The sequence below is a fragment of the Gambusia affinis genome, linkage group LG01 (assembly GCF_019740435.1).
Source record: "Gambusia affinis linkage group LG01, SWU_Gaff_1.0, whole genome shotgun sequence".
NCBI classification, from domain to species: domain Eukaryota; kingdom Metazoa; phylum Chordata; class Actinopteri; order Cyprinodontiformes; family Poeciliidae; genus Gambusia; species Gambusia affinis.
In genome coordinates, this window is record NC_057868.1 from 20,115,437 (window position 1) to 20,132,703 (window position 17,267).

Here is a 17,267-nt window from a genome sequence, read left to right on the forward strand (position 1 = left end):
TGCAAAAATGTTGCTGTAAAATCTTTTACAATTTTTTAGCCCATTTATAGGAATAAATTGAAACCCATATGGGACAGTTCTGAATGATTATCAAATAGTGATTTTAAGTAGCTGCTGTTGTATGCTGAATCTTTAAACACAGGTGTGTCTTTTTAGCTAAAGATACACACACCTCAATAGGCCCGACTCACTGAAACTAAGAGGTTGAGCCTGACAAACCAAATCAAGTTCACCAGACCACTACTAGCCAAGTATTCATTATTTGGACTTTGGTGCCCATAAGCTTCAAGCTCATTTACATTAAAGGCCCAGACACCTTTTTGAACCAACAGCCAGCCACAGTACTCAGAACTGACCTTTAACTCCATTTTCTCTGTCATGAATCTTCCAACCATGGCAACCATTGATCTGAACAAAATGATCGGGTTGATCTAGCACTGCCTTCAAGGCTTTGCTCCTCCTCAGAGCTGCAGTTTCCATGTCAAGTTTCTACCTCAAGAGCAGTTCTCCCCCGCAGCTCCTTCAGATTAGCCAGCAGTGGTTAGCAAATGCTCATTATAGGAGCTACTGCTCAGAGCAATGCTGGTAAAAACAGTGTTAAAGGTGTTGTCATGACCTTCTGAAGGTGGAGTTTCAGAAAGATCAGGAATTTTTAAAGAGACAGAGGCCCAATTTCAAGGTGCTAAATTATGATGGCAATTTTTTTTAAGTCATATTCGATATATGAAGCCTTTTTATAACACTTGAAGGTAACATAGTTACTTGATTATGCTGCAAAATGACAGTATGTGCCTGGAAAACCCATAATACTGCCCCTTCAACAGGAGACCCTGGAGGATAATAAGGGTGATAATTCTCTACAAAACAAACATCATTGGCAGCTTCTGGATTTTTATGGGGTGAAATTGTGCATGCATTTAAAAATACATAAACAGTTTATGTTGTGGCACACAAACCCTATTCATTCCTCTCTCTGTTCTTATGAAGCATTCATTGGTCTCTTTAGCATTCCAATGTGGTTCATGATTCTCCATCTACATCTCACTTCACAGGTTGCTGGGATCAAACCTGTACAGAGAGAGGACAGTTGCCTGTGGCTCAGTGCATGCCGAGGACCGCAGGAAGAGATTAAACCCAGAGGCCGACTGACAGAGTGACACACAGACACACTCCCATTACACACCAGGAGCTGGTTGCCTTTAACCTTATTTGATTTGGGCGATCAGCTACAAACTGCAGGTGAAACTGCTGTGCAAGATATGCAGCCCGACCTGCTGTTGCCCATGGCGACAGTCGTCTTACAAACAAGTTGATATAGTCACAGAACTGATTATTGAGCTCGTTAATTACAGGATCCGTCTTTGTCTCGGCCCTGAAGATGTAACCCAGCCACTTTGTGTTGTGAAGGGGATAATAATCGCTCCTGGAGGCTCCTTAGCATTCATCTCGCATCCAGTTGGCTTCTTCATGTGATTCAGCAGCAGTACATTTACAGCTGATATTAAAATGCGACCGCAGTATACGCAATGAAATTGGATTTCTCTTCCCTTCACCTTAAATGCAGATTCTGTCCTTGGTGTCCTACAGGAACCTACAGTAAGCATTTAATTTCATTGGCTCATCCAGATACATCCTTTCTTATATGGCTGTTATAGTTTGGACAGTCGGTTGTCTAATCTTGATCAGAGATGGATGCTGCTTCTTAGGCAAAAGGATGTTGTCCATCTAAAACATACTAACCAACAGGACAGAAGTTCTTACACCTTTCAACTTCCAATTCTTTCTGCTGCTTCGTCTGAACTCTTTCCTTATCGGCAGGCGTTTTCAAAACGCTTACAGGAAATTTACAGATTTGAGGTTGTACAGCTCTGATCTTAAATTAGAAAAAAAAAAAAACATTCAGCAGAGCTAATCCCTCTATCGGATGTCTGATTAGTGTGGATGTGATTATGTGTGTGGAAACATGTGTTGTGGAAAGATAAAGAGAATCTCCCTGGGAGAGAGTGAATGCTGTTTTCTTCTGCAACATCTCTGAGAGAAAAACTTCAAGGACTGGATGGAGTGTAGTAGGAATAGAGGGTGGATTCATAAAGCAAATAATTGATTGAAATGTGTGATATGTTGTAATTCAAACATAAGTTTTAAGGCTCAAAGTTTGAGTACCTTTAAATGCAATAAATTAAAATGAAACTGAATGAAAACCTGTTAATAAAGCTTCTTTATTAACAGGTTAATAAATCCTTAAAGAAGCTGTTAATAAAGCTTCTTTATTAACAGGTTAATAAATCCTTAAATGTTAAATTTAAGGATTTATGTAACAATCCTGACCAGGAGCTGCTAATTTGAAATGTTAAATCACTCTGATTATGCATCAGAAAAGTGCAAAGATGCGATATTCTCACAGCATTTGGTTTGTCTCACTGTACTTAATGCTATTCTTCTCAGTTTCTGCTGTGACACTGATATAATCCCTGCTTTCCTCAGAAGGCCTTGCTGAAACCCAGGTTTTTCCTCATGCTGACAGAAACAGAGCTGCTAATCTGTTCATTATCTCATGGTAGAAACCACCTGCTGTCATGGTGAAAACCCCCACTATTTTTGTATCAGTTTCATGTTTTTTACTCATACATTTTCAATGCTTGCGTTAAGCTGCAGGGTGTTGCGGAGATGTGTTTGAATGCAACAACATGTACATGTTCAGTTGAGAATTAACCTAAAAAAACAGAAAATCACAAAACTTGGCCAAGGAATGAAAATTCAGCAATTCCTCATTATTGGGTAAGTTGAATTTCCTCCTCTTTGAAGGACAAATATTCTGAAAAAGTATTTGCCCCCTTTTAGATTTCTTTTGTTTTTGTGTTTTGTTTTGTTTTTGTTTTTTTTGTCAGATGTACGAGTCTAAAAGGGCAATTTTGTGTATTTTCCAGCCACATAGAATCATGTTTTATCATAATCAAGAAACTATTTTATCTTCAGTTTATAACAGTTTATGAAATGTTGTTTATAACAAATATGACTTCAAAGAAATTTGACTTTGTAATTTGATGCCAGAAATTGGGCCTCTGTCTCTTTAAGGAACTCCCGCTCTTTCAGAAGCTCTGCCTTCAGGAAGTCATCACAACATGTTTCCTCTACTAAACCTTTGACAATATTTCTAACATTGTTGCTCTGAGCAGCAGTTCCTATAATGAGCTCAGCAATTCCACCAGGTGTTTGTTAATTGCTGCTGGCTAGTCTGAAGGAGCTGAGTGGGGGAGGGCTGCTCAGTGAGGCGGAGCTCATAAAATTGAAACTGCAGCTTCGTAGAGGAGCTTCATCCTCAAAGGCGGAGCTAGATCCAACCAAGCATTTTGCTGTGATGAGTGGTTGCCATGGAGATTAAAGGATTTCTCAAACATACATGAAAGAATCAAAGCAACATGGAGTTCTAGAGAACAAAATATCACGTGTCGTATCTTTTTCAAACTGAACATATTCTTATTGTTCATCACTGCAATCTTAAATGAGCCTCAAAATGTCCCAGAAAAAAAAAAAGCAAAAACTAAATATTTACTTGCACAGAAAACAGAATGACAGATTTATGTTTTGCTAACTGGACTAGAAATAAAACCATAGATTTACATCAGATAGATTCTATAGGATCAAAACAGTAAGAGTAAAAACATAAGTTTTAATTCAACAATACAGAGTCTGCCTGGGATTTGTGTTCCTTTGGTATAAATCGGGCATCCTACTTCCAATACACAGGAAGCTGGACAGTGCAGATGAATTAATTTAATTCATTTTCATGCCTCTGAGGAGCTCCTAATCAGAGCAACACACTTTTGACAGCATTGACAGTTTTTGGGAGAGTTTTGTACCACATCTTGTCCTAAATGTTCTTTTCTATGCCTTTGTAGCAGAGAGTGATGCTGTGGTAGTGTGGGTGGGTTTAGTGTCTGATTTAACATGCATAGGACCCTCTGATTAGTTTCCCCTGGTTTGCTGTCACCCAGAGGCGTAGGCCACCACCGCAGCGCCCACAACCATCATATTCATGATGGAGATAAAATTAACATGTTTTCCCATCCTTTATCTCTGATTACCACTCCGCACCTCTTACCTTTCTGTTTTCCCTCCTTTCTCCTACCTCCTACCTCTACTCTATCCATAAACATTTTAACATATATTTTCAGTTTTCCCCTTTTTTCTTTGTTTGTTATGTATCCTTTCTATAAACACTCAAATATCTACCAGATATTGTTTGTTTTACCCATGCAAACAATCAAAACTAGAATTCTGAATAAGCAGTGTAGCAATATTTAATATTAATATAATAGTTCTAGTCCTTAAAAAAGCTGGAATAAACTTAGCATTGCTTTTGACTTGTCTAAGCCTTTGCTCTTCTAATATTTCAGTAATAGGGACAGACTCTGTGAGGTCACATAGGAATCGCCCTAAGAAATAGATTCTCACATTTGAAATTCGTTTGCTCTAATCTATTCTTTTCCCCTGGAGATAAGTAAGCCCACTTATCAAAGCTAACCAGGTAATGAAAATTTGAAATGTTTCAAAAAATGTTAGATTTTTTTTTCTCCATTAATATCTACCTGAAACCTGATATTTACATTCACTGTGTGAAAAGACAATACGTTTTTTCTCCCCATTGTCTGACTAATCTTTTTTTTAAAGTCAATTAAAATTACAGTTATTCCTCTTCACAAAGAGAAATAATAATTCAGGAGAGTTTTGTTTTCAGATATTTTGGGTATCCTTTCCCAAGGAAAGAATGGATTTCTGGAAATGTGGCCCATTTCTCTCCACAGAACTGGAGTAGCTGGATCAGGGTTGTAGCCCAGATCTTTTCACTTCTACAAACAAATTTTCCAAGGGGCTGAGTCCAAATCTTTGTGTTGGCCATTCCAAAACAATGCTTTAAAACCTTAACATTAATGGTTCTACCTCTCTTTCAGCTGATGCCGGTTCACTCTGACTATCATTAGCCAGCGTCTTCAAAGGTTTTTCACTTTTGTTATCCAAACATCATCCAAGAACCAGAAAATAATTTGCTTAGGCCTCTTGTCTTAAAGAGTAAGAAAATGACAATTGTTTCACATCATCTCCCACCATTTCTGTCAGTTTTCATAAAAAAATACAAAACAGCAACATTGCCATCCTGAATTTTAGGGGACAAGGGCTGTTCTCTTCTGAATGATCACAATCACACTTACCTTATGATTTAATGTAATCTGCACTCTCAGCTTCTGTGAAATTGAGCCATTTCAAAGCAAATGGTTTGTCATTTAGTGGGAATAGATCCTACAGTGTCAATCCTGTTTTATTCTTTTGGGAAATATTGTTGTGATTTCATTAGGCAGACATTTGCTTTTGAAAAAACTTTTGCTTCTTTAAGGAACTTGTTCAGCAATCTGTCAAATCAAAGCAGATTTGTGATAAATAGACATCCAGGCTTCAGCTGCTGGGTATTTATACGTATTGATCAAACAGGGCTTTATTTATGCTTGGATGTTAGCATAAAAAAATGATTCAGGAGATAATTAGCACTGGCACTTGGGGGCGGTGAATGTTGTAGATGTTGGCGTGTGTGTGTCAGCCGACATGTAGTCAACACACACGAGCAATCACTTATGTGACTTCAACAGCAGCTTTTAAAACAATAATAACTTAAATCGCAATAATAACTGATGATGTTTCCACATATTCATAGTGAACCAACTGAATTAAAATAAACAAGTTAAAGGCTTTTTTTTTCAAGCAGTTGATCTTTGGAGTTTTAAATTGTTACTTTTTAAACTTTCTGTGGTGGTTAGCTGCGCTGCAATGCTAGATAGTTTATAAATAAGAACAACATGTTTCAACACCCATGCAATCTATGGACCACCCAACAAAACACTGAAAAAATGATGCTTCATAGGCAACATTACTCGCACTTGACGGAGTTTGATGTATTTGGATGTACATGAAGACTGGTGGTTTAATTGCAACAAAATTATTTAAATTTACTAGTGAAAATGAACTTTGGAGTGACACTGAGTGAATTTTTTACAAAAAATCTTTGAATATGTTCTTCCACGGAAATGGCTGACTAAAGTTGACATTTTGTTGTTACATAGTTTACCTTCAAGTCATTATCTATTTCTTATAAACACATATGAAAACCGAAAAAAATACTTCAAATACTGATGATGCAAAAAACATAAAAGTATGAAAATAAAGTGAAGGCTTTAAAGCACAGTGGGACATCTCCCTTGCTCAAATGGGCCCCTGCTGACAGGCACAACACATTATTATTTCAAATTTTGTTCACTGAGAAACAAGAAAGTGTCACAGTAGAGGAAATATTTTGAAAAAAATAATAATAAAAAAATAGCCAAAAGTTGACAGGTGAATATCATCACTACTCCTCTTCAGAAGGAGAGAGATAAGACTAAAAACACCACATTACCACTTCCCAGTGGCTGACTAGACGGACGCTCAGTAAATCTACATTGGATTTAATGGAAATGACAGAGGGGAGTTTGGAAGTACTCAAACATGAGAGCAAAAGCAATCATGACAACATGCTGTAGTAACCCAGAAAATATATGGCTATTTTCAAAGGATAATACTGCAGCGCATTTTAAACCCAGCAACACTCTCAGGCAGAGAATGGCTCATCCAAAGGATAAAACACCCAAACAGGAGCTCAGCAGTGTGGCAATGTTTATCTCTACATTGGAGAAGCTGACCAGCAGCTACACAAACTGCTGGTCCAACACAGAAGAGCAAACTAAAATCGAGTCAAGAATCACCAGTTCATTTACATCTAAATGACAAATTAAGCTCATTTGATGGCAGCAATGTGCACATTTTGGAAAGTGAAGCTAAGTGGTGTGTGAGAGAAATAAAAGAATGCATTTACATTAAACATAAAAAAAAACAGCAATAAGGCAATGACATGGTCTCATGATTTCATCTTTCTAACACCTACTCACATTTTTTCACCTTTTATGTTACAGCCTTACTCCAAATTATAATAAATTAATCTTCCCCCTAAAACTTCCACATGAATAGCCCATTATGGAAATGTGAGGAAATAAAATTCTGCCTGTTTTGCAATTTTTAAAAATTGGAATACCAAAAAAAAACAAACTTATCTTCGCACTTTGTTGATGAAACACATCTTTGGATGACATCTTCTGAGAAACAAGCTGATAGGCCAGTCACTTATTCTGTATGGCATTAAATTGGAATGCTGTTAAAAAAGCAAAGAACATTGGAACTATATTTGTCCAGATATGTCATTTATTAAGCACATTTCTAGGGGTTTCATCTGTTTTCCCCAAAATATATTAAGTTTAGTTGTATCCGGTCCCATAGTGAAGTAAAAAAACTTTTCCAAGCATCTGTTGCATTCCAAAGTCTGTCATACTTCACTATCAGGAAGTCCACAAAGGTATAAACCAGGGGTTCCTAAAGTCGGTCCTCGAGGGCCGGCACCCTGCATGTTTTAGTTCTCTCCTTGGTTTAATGCACCTGGATCAAGTGATGGCTCATTAGAGCCCTAAGAAGAACACTGACATGCTGAAAAAGTTGTTGGTACTACCAGGGAAAGAACTAAAATGTGCAGGATGCCGGCCCTCAAGGGCCGACTTTGGGCACCTCTGGATAAACTGCTATGAAAAATATTATTCAGTGGGTTGAGAAGTTTTAAGTAGTAGGTTTTCAGTTTACATATAAGTTCTACTTAAATGTTTCATCTGCTCTTGTGCAAATTGAACTTTGCAAAAAGCTAAAATATTCCCCAAAAAAATCACTGTCAGTTTTAGGTGCAACCATAGTTCTGCTGCTTTCAGGATGCTTACTCCACACACATTTTCTCTTTTCGTTGCTCATCTTTTGCGCTTGTCTGCTTTCACATTCTGTTTCCCATAATGGAGTGCTTTTCCCTTTATGTGGTCAGACGTCAAGCTTCACTGCTTGCCAACGGCCTTCCTTTTGAATGTTGTTTCTATTGCTGTACCGTCACAGATCACTGGCCAAAGACTAGAATGGCACCAGAGGATTCTCCACTCATACATTTCCTGATGATGCTCATGAAAGGGTGATTTTCTGCTTGTCTGGAACAGTAAGACATCGGCATATATAAATTTCTACCGTCATGAACAGAGCAAAATTGAACCCATTGGACCAGGATTTAATGCTGGATGTATGTCATGTTTCTTTGGATAATTGACAAATTTTGTGATGACATTTAAAAAAAAACACTTTAATGCTAATTTTGAATTTCTACCCTTTGCAAATTTTCCAACTTCATAACCTGAAACTTTGTAGGTTTGACTTTGCACTCCATGTTATCAGGCTTGAATCAATGCTTAGTTCTTCTTTATAACGTGACAAAGCATTTTCCTACACTTAGATGGTAGCTTCACAACTCTTTGTATCTGAGAAGGTCAAAAAACCTTGGCTCATCCAAAGAAGATGCGGGTTTCAACAGCCTGCAATACCTCATGGTCCTTAGAAGAAATATTATCATTACTTTTGTTAATACTGTGTGAATTTTGAAATTAATTTATTTTATATGCATTATGACACTTAGAAAAATGATCATTTCAGCATGTACAAGGCGCTGTGGCATAGTTGGTCAAAGTGTAAACAGGAGATCTTTGGTTTAAATCCCAGTAGTGCCTTTGCTCCTTAACATGTATGGATAAAATCTTTAGAAAAGGGGCAGATCAGTAGAGGACATGAATCCTGGTCACTGTGCTGTTGGTTTTGTATTTCTAACCACCTACAATTTCATAACCTATTAGCCAGAAACGTTTTTGGTTTGAATTTGCAATACATCTTACCATGTTTGAGCCAGTACTGTAGGTTTCATCAAAATCACATCACAAGGCAATTTATAACAGAAAACCGGCAGCTAGACAAGAATCTGTCTCTGAGAGGGTCAAAACACCTGGCTTGTACCCAGAAGATCCTGGATTCTACAACCTGAAGTGTTTTAGAAGAAAGTTTACCATTGCTGCTTATATTCAATGACTGTTTGTTTTCCACTGGGAAACCCTCTCCCACAAAGCCCTAATGAGCTCCAAGAGGGAGTCATGCTAGTTTAGCTGGTAACTAACCCAAAACATACATTTCCAAACTGTTTCTAACCACAAAATGTCAGAATTGTACATGTTATATACTCAAATAAACAACTTCAGTCGCATAAATGAAGTATGGAACTTAATTTTATTACGTGTGAATCTAACAGAGGATTTAATCATGTTACTTTTTTTTATTACACAATTGATTGCTATTTATACAGAACAAACATACCAGATCAAAATCAAATACAAGAACATTATTTTCCCTGCCTATGTCACCCTTGATTTTAACTATGGTCAACTTTCTGTTTGAGTTGTGATGCTTTTGATTTGAAGGAACAATTTCCTGTTTAACTGTTAATGTAAATCCAGCTCTATAACAATCAAAATACAGGCCATAAGCAGTAAAACAGATAAGTCAAAGGCCCTGCTGAGACATGAACTCAGGATCTCCTGTTTGACCAACCAAGCCACAGTGCCTTACAGCATCCTTATCACGCTACATCCACAAACCTATGTATTTTATTTGGAAATAAACGCAAAGTTGTGCATCATTATAAAGTGAAGAAATCCATGGACTTGCATTTACCTGAATTACGTAAGCATGGCTTGACATATAGTCACACCTCCTTTTTCTTCTTTTTCTGAAGTTATTGGCAGCTTACAATCTTGGTGTGTTACTGCCATCAAGCAGACTGAGAGAAATCCACAAGTTTAACTCATCCTATCTCATAAATACCAATATATGATAATAAAAATAAAATTTAATTCTCTCAGCTAACTTTGTGTCCTTTAAATACTTCATGAGTGCTATAATTACACAATGTGACTGAGACTTTTCTAATATATTATGGTTACTGAAATGCCCATTACCCACTCCATTACATTATATAAAAGCATGTTCAACTCCTTCTATTTCTCCACAATGTGGACAAGCCCCTTATCGATGTGTCCCTATAACATTTAAACCACTATTTAGACTTGTGTGCCCATTCCTCAGCCTACTTCTCTTTACTTCCTCTTGCCTTCTTCATTATATTGTTAGGATATAATGATATAATACAATATATATATATATATGTGTGTCATTATATCATTATATAATGATATAATGATATATACTTCTTACAATTGCCTCTTTTTGTATTTATACCTTTGTCTCCCCTCTATGTTCCAGCTTTAACAATTGTTTTTATTTCTGTTCTCCTTGATGGGACCATAAGTTTAATTTCATCTGCCTTTACTGCTCCTCCAGTCAAGGCAAATGACTGGAGAAGACATGATAATTTCTGCTTCTTCATTACACTTGATTCATATGCCAGTTGAACTTATTTTTCTTTGTTGTTGTTTTAAATAAAATAACTAACTTCATCTAAAAGATCTTGACAACTTTCTGATTTTCCACTTTGAAAACTAGCTAAGCAAGACTTTGATTTTGAGATAGATCTTGCCTACCCTGGAACAACAAAAATGAAGCTTATTCGCAGCGTTTTACGGCATACAAAGCAGTTTACGACAAAATGTGAAGACGCAGTATCGCTTTACGGCAGGCATGTTTCAGTTGGTAGCTTGTTATTAGCTGGAAAGCTAGTGGTGTAGAATTTTAAATTTAAACGCGGTTATATTACGGTACAGGGACGCAATCAGGGAACAATGGATGTTGGAGAGCTTCTGAACTATCAGGTATTCACTCTTGTCTTTATAGCGGATAAATTTTTGTTTAGTGCCCATATCCACTTGAACTGTTTGCAGGTAACAGCTTTGCAGTAACAAACCAGAGAGCAGTCTACGGTTTAGAATCGTTATTTACGTCCTTTTTTTATATGTCATCTGTAAATGTCTATTATTAAAAGCCAAATCGGCCATGCATTAGTTTGATTGTTCCTAATCAAAATGAACGTTACCGTCAGCGTTTTAGCTTGGAAGATTTTGCTTTAATAAAGAGGTTCAAAAAAGTAGAAGTTTTCGCTCATTGTAACTTCAGACAACTTAGTTAGATCCACCTGACTATTTATCACCTCATGTTTTGTTCTGTAATGTCGACAAATATATATAATTGTATAAAGTGTTGACCCACTCCTAATATTTTATACTCTTTCTTCCAACTCTTTGGACTAATCTACACAGACTACTATTTGTATTAGTCTATACAGTAGTAGTAGTATACACTGCTACTTTGGAGTAGTCTATACGAACTTTGCGAACTTTAGTCTATACAGACTACTCCAAAGTAGTAGTCTGAGTGAGTTTCAAAGCAAACCTAGGCTGTTTCACGGTGTTTCTTTCTTCGCTTTGAGTTTGTATATGTGACCGATAAATAGATCAGAACACGAAGCCGAAATTGGTTTCCGATTGGGGAAATGACTATAGGGCGATTCGACTTAATTTTCACTACCTTCTGCTTCTTTAATCTACTCGAGTTAAAAAACTACAACACCTAGAGTCTTCAAACCTGGACTGGATTATTCTGCTCTAATAGCAGAATGTTTAAAACCAGGTTTGGGATTGTGGAACTTTTTTCTGATTTGTAAAGTGTCAATAAAGGACCATTTTTGCCCTTTTTAAATCTCGGTTACACTAGAATTGCTCTAATTTCATAACTACAAGAAGTAGAATATCCCTGTTAATTCATATCTCATTTGACATCATATTTATTGTTATGTTCTATAGTGTTGCAGTGTAACCAAGATTGAAAAAGACATTGGTTATTAATATAGGCCCAGTCTTACTTCTGGTGTCAATATGTAGAATAACCAACATTGGCCGGTAACATGTTACTTGCAGATATATTGTGGATCCCTAATGAAAATACTTTAGTAGCAAGAGAAACTGTGTTACAAAATGTTTGGCTTACAGGTACAAGATGGAAGTAAACTGAGGGAAAAAGTCAATGTGTTTTATAAATAAAACTGGAGGTTTCTCTCATAGTACTATTTTGTGACAAGCTGCTATTTCCTGCAGTTGTTCATAATAGTGTCTAATTAGTTGTCCACATATGGTTCAGTTTTTATGCTGAATGGGTTTTATTAGGTATTATTTATTATGGAAAAATTGGAGACAATATGCCAAACACTAGAATATGACTGAGAATCTGTGGGGGGAAATAAACATTAGGCCAGGGGTCACCAACCTTTTAGAGACTGGGAGCTACTTTACGGGTCCAGAGTAAGACGAAGGGCTACTTGTTTGATACAGGCATGAATATTCTTGGCTCAGCCTTTATAACAATAATACATATATGTATATATGATTACATGCTCCCTGATCATATTAATGTTAGGAGCTATTCACAATAGTTATCAGTAATAATTTACCATGGCAGCTATGGTTAATTGCTATTATGTGATCAGAAGTTCTTGGTTCAGATTTTTAAGTTTGATTCCCTTCTGGAGCTTTACTGTGTGATTCTAAATTTCCCACAAGTGACTGAGAGTATGGATTGTTGCAGCTGCAGCTGTATGCACTCAGATTTTCCTTTAAATAAAAAAAAGAAAAGTTATTGTATTTTTTTATCATTCAACCCTCTTTACTATTATCAAAATTGTGGAGAGAAGAAAAAGTTATTTTGTGCCAAAACATCTTGTATGTAGCAACATCAGTGTGAGTTTGTGGGGGTCAAAGGGCAGGCCAAAGCCTAAATCTTATTGGTCCGTTAACTTTTTCTGTCAGCTTTACAGTGTGCGCGGTTCTGGCGGGTCGCCGGTTTATTAGCTTTTTTTGTGGTTTTCCGAACTTAAAAGCTGATGGGTCACTTGTTGGCTGACACCAGCCAAAATAAAAATGTCCGACAGATCCGAAGATACAAAACTATCACTGCAGCTGACCCGCAAGAGCACAACTACCTCTCCAACACACATCATAAACCTAAACTACTAAAGTAGCGCACCTTTTTTTTTAACACAAATGATGCTAAATTATAAAAACATGGAAACGAAGCCTACCCGGTAGATCCACAGAAAGAGGAAGCAACAATGTTTGCTTAATTGGGGAACATTTCAACTAGATTAAATTGTTTAACCCACAGTCTTAGCGCAACGCTCAGGAAGAGCGGCAGATGTCAGTTAACGGGTGACCCATCGCTTCTTTGACGTTTCCCCAGTTCGGGGAAACGTCAAAGATGCTCATAAACAGGCGACCTGCCAGAACCGCATACGGTAAAAACTCCGCCGGGATACAAACCGCTCTTAGAACTATGGGCCATTCAAACTCTGCTCATTCATTTTTAGCTCACAGAAAAAGCGCCAAGCCGCCAAATATACAAAAGCAAATTGACCAATAAGATTTAAGCTTTGGCTTCCGCACCCCCACAGACTCAGACGTGATGATGTTTTGACACATAAGATCTAAAAATTTCAGAAATTATTCTTTTCTTTTTTTACTTCAAGGAAGATCTTAAGGTAGGCAGAGTGTGTGCAGCCGTACAGCTGCAGGCGCTGCTGCCCTCCGATAAAATCCTGCAGGCGTCTGTACAGTTCTGAACTTTAACCATAGAAAAGAGTTTTAGGCATAAATTTATCTTAAACATTTTTATAATTTACTTTTTAAAACAATCTAAGCATAAACAAATGTTATTAATTCAATGTAAAAACATTAAAATAAATCATTTCTTTGGCAGTGCTCCCTAATGACAATGGCTATTTTTAGAACTTGTTCTGCGGGCGACTGACAAGGTCCCCTCGGGCGACCGGGTGCTGACCCCTGCATTAGGCTGATGGCCTGGAGGTCTTCCAGTCTCAGAAGACTAGGACCTTGGCCTGTTGTAATAAATAATATTTCAATAATTCAGTTAATTGCTTGATGAATTAAAACAAACTCAATAATTTCCATGTGCCTGATTTATTGTTTTTGTCTTCTCTTTAACCAAAAATTGGATGACAATAAGTCTTCAGTCTGGTGCTTTGGTGTTAACTAGTCCTTTTTTTGAAGGCTGATTTTGTTGATAGAGACTTTATATTATTATTTAAATAATAATGATTATCATTTTACCTGTTGCTAATTTATTTTGGATATTTAAAATGTCTACCATGTATATTTATGGATCTTCCAGAATATGTTCTTGCATCACTATGTCATTACGTTACTAGAAAATGATCTCAGAACGACATTATTGTTTATCACAATAATTTCAGGGAAGATTTATCTTTCAGCAAGGAGCACTATCGGGTCATGCCTACTTTGAGCTTATTGTAAAAGTTAAATGGACAAAATACCAGTGGAGACACACAACAGACTTGTCTGCAGTAAGAAGTGTATAGTTGCCAACAATGGGATTCCAGTCAGAAAGAAACATCTTAGTAGCCTAAAATAATAGATTTAACTTTAAATGTTGTTCTCCTTCAGCCTGATAGAGGAGCCAAGCGCCCGAGGGGAGAGGATGGAGGAGCTGCAGGAGGAGACGACAACTCCAGAGGAGGGAAGCAGCAGAAAGGTGTGGGACCGAGGGAGGCAGCCAGGTTCAGGGAGGTGGGAGGAGGAGAGGGAGGAGCTGAAATGAAAGAAACCGAAGAGCCAACTGGAGACAGGAAGATGATCTTAGAGAAACTGATGGACCAGGATGGGGAAGAACCAGAGGTGAGCAAAATTACTATTTCAGTATTACAAATATTACCATTATTCAACAAAATTCATATGTAAAGCAAAGTGAAGCAACACATCTGTTGCAGTATGCATTTAATGCACCGGATATAAAAAATACGTTTTGTCATCATCAAACCTGTTAGCGTTAAGAAATAAATTTCCGATTAATAGGCGATTGATTGGTGCATCATTAGTTTTGAAATAGTCTCAACTAGGCCTGTCGCGATAAATGATAAATCCATTAATAGTACAATGAATTAAAACTATCGACGTCATTTTAATTATCGCCATTATTGTCTCTTCCGGCGTTTTTCTCTTTCTGTTGATGACACTGAATGAATGAAAAAAGGCTCAACTCCGCTGCTCTCCACTGACCCTCCTTTCCTCATTTCCTTAGTGTAATGTCCAGCGCACACTACACCATCTTAGAGCTGTCGGTCGATTGTCGGCCCATTTTCAAAACCTGAGAGATTTAGCCAACAGAAATCCTAGGTATAACGGTTCGGGTTCGATCATGCCGTGTGGAGTCCAACAATGTACACAAAATAATGGCTACAAGTTCAGTAAACTCTTTTTAAAACCAGGCATTAATCAATTCTTTACTACAATCTACCTGCAGTGCATGTGGCTCTAGTGTCAGCGTAACTCCTGACTGAATGAAAATCATTAGAACCTATTTATGTCACGTTAACAGCTGAAAAGTTACTGGGTTCATCAACTGCGTAGCAATTTCTCTCCAACTCCTCCCCTCGTCATTTTTAAATTCTTTGCACGAAATATTTTATAAACGTTAATGTTGTTTCCACATATCATCTCCAATGTCCGGTGGACTTTGGGTTGCGCCTTGTCAGCTGTTTGGGATTCCCCTTTGTAATTTTCCCTCAGAAAGCACGGAGGAGAATCCGCGATAAATAGAGAAGATGGGCACATCGACTACCTGATACAATAGTTCACACTACACTTTAGTTCACACCTACATTTTCCCCAATCAGAAAGCCGGATTCTCCTCCTGCTTTCTGAGGGGAAATTACAGAGGGGAATCCCAAACAGCTGACACGGCGCAAATCCAGCGGACATTGGAGATGATATGTGGAAACAACATTAACGGTTATAAAACATAAAACATTTCGTACAATGAATATAGAAATGATGAGGGGAGGAGTTGGAGCGAAATCGCTACGTTGATGAACCCAGTAACTTTTCAGCTGTTCTTCGTTAACGTGACATAAATAGGTTCTAATGATTTTCATTCAGTCAGGACGTTACGTTGACACTAGAGCCACATGCGTTGCGGGTAGATTGTAGTAAAGCCTTTTCGTAGGATTAATCGATATATCATTTATCGCGACAGGCCTAGTAGTCAGATGTGCCCATCTTCTCTATTTAAATCTAATGTTTACTGAAGGGCAGTATAGTATACAGACTTCATAATCTGCACTCTTTTGGTTGAATGCAGTATTTATTTACACTTTGGTGTTTTTATTCAAGTACATTTTTGCTAATGGAGACCGAGAATCCATTTTGTTTTTGGTTGTTTTGTTTGTCAGTTCCAGTGTTGGGTGTTCTTTTAAAATAAAATGTATCAATCTTTGGCAGGAAATCACAGTCATTATTATGTCATTTCCATTAAATCAGTGTATATCGTCTATCGCAATAGTCAATTAATTGCTCACCAAAATGTGCCATCATTACAGGCCTAGTGTCACCTTATTCTGTGTTATAAGGATCAGATTTTTGCATCAAACATTTAAGTTTTAGCTTCGAAAACTAAAATGAACTCATAATTTGGTGTAGAATACAGTAAATATCAGAGTCAGAGTGTATTATAATCTGAGTTTTTGCCACCAAACTATTGTAAACAAATGGAAAATCTCTAATAATTACCTTTTAACTTGAAGACCACACACGGAAAAGAAACTCCTCCATCTTGGTAAAAAATCAGAAGTAAACGGTGTTTATGAACGATGGCAGAATGTTTCCAGATGTTACGTGTGAACATAAACCTCCCAGCTGTTTGTACCGTATATAACCATCGCAGTTTGCCACTCTCTTGCAACACATCTTAGTTACGTTGCTGTAGGAAGCGATGAAGATTCATTGTATGTTCCCCCGCTTTAAGTAAATGCAGAAAAACATTGAACATCCGAGACACGATATTCACACCAGCTGTGAGAACAATAATGAGGCAACTGAATAGGACTGAATAATGCTCCAGAAAAATCACAAATCTCAGCTCCTAGAAAAGCAACTTGGGAGATTTTCTGTCAGTTTAGAAACAAAACACTCCAATAACTCTCAATTCAGATGATTTATTTACATGGTAAAAGTTAAACATCCATTGTTTATATTCTAAAAACTGTTTCTGCGATGCATTTTTAGATGGTGAATCTAGGCAAAAACTCTACTGTCACGCTAAACCAAAGACAAACTAAACATTTTTTACTGGCTGGTTTTTGCCCAGGTCTCCAACTGTAATTTGTACTCTTGGTTGCAAACATCATGTTTGACTATCACAGTCTTTACATTTTAATACATTAATAAAATCAACTAACTTTATTGCGCACTCATCAAAACCTTTTTTTTGAGTTGTTAAATCTGCAAAACGATAAGGTTTTTGCA

General features: G+C 37.2%; 1 protein-coding gene across 1 annotated transcript in view; it reads left to right on the forward strand.

Moving 5' to 3' along the window:
* The first annotated feature begins 10,574 nt into the window (after positions 1–10,574).
* ctnnbl1 (catenin, beta like 1) overlaps positions 10,575–17,267 on the forward strand; it is a 95,193-nt gene continuing 88,500 nt past the window's right edge. The window contains exons 1-2 of the mRNA XM_044120359.1: positions 10,575–10,754; positions 14,412–14,642. Of these exons, the coding sequence (XP_043976294.1) occupies positions 10,725–10,754; positions 14,412–14,642 (261 nt within the window). The 5' untranslated portion in view covers positions 10,575–10,724. The remainder of the gene's footprint in view (positions 10,755–14,411; positions 14,643–17,267) is intronic.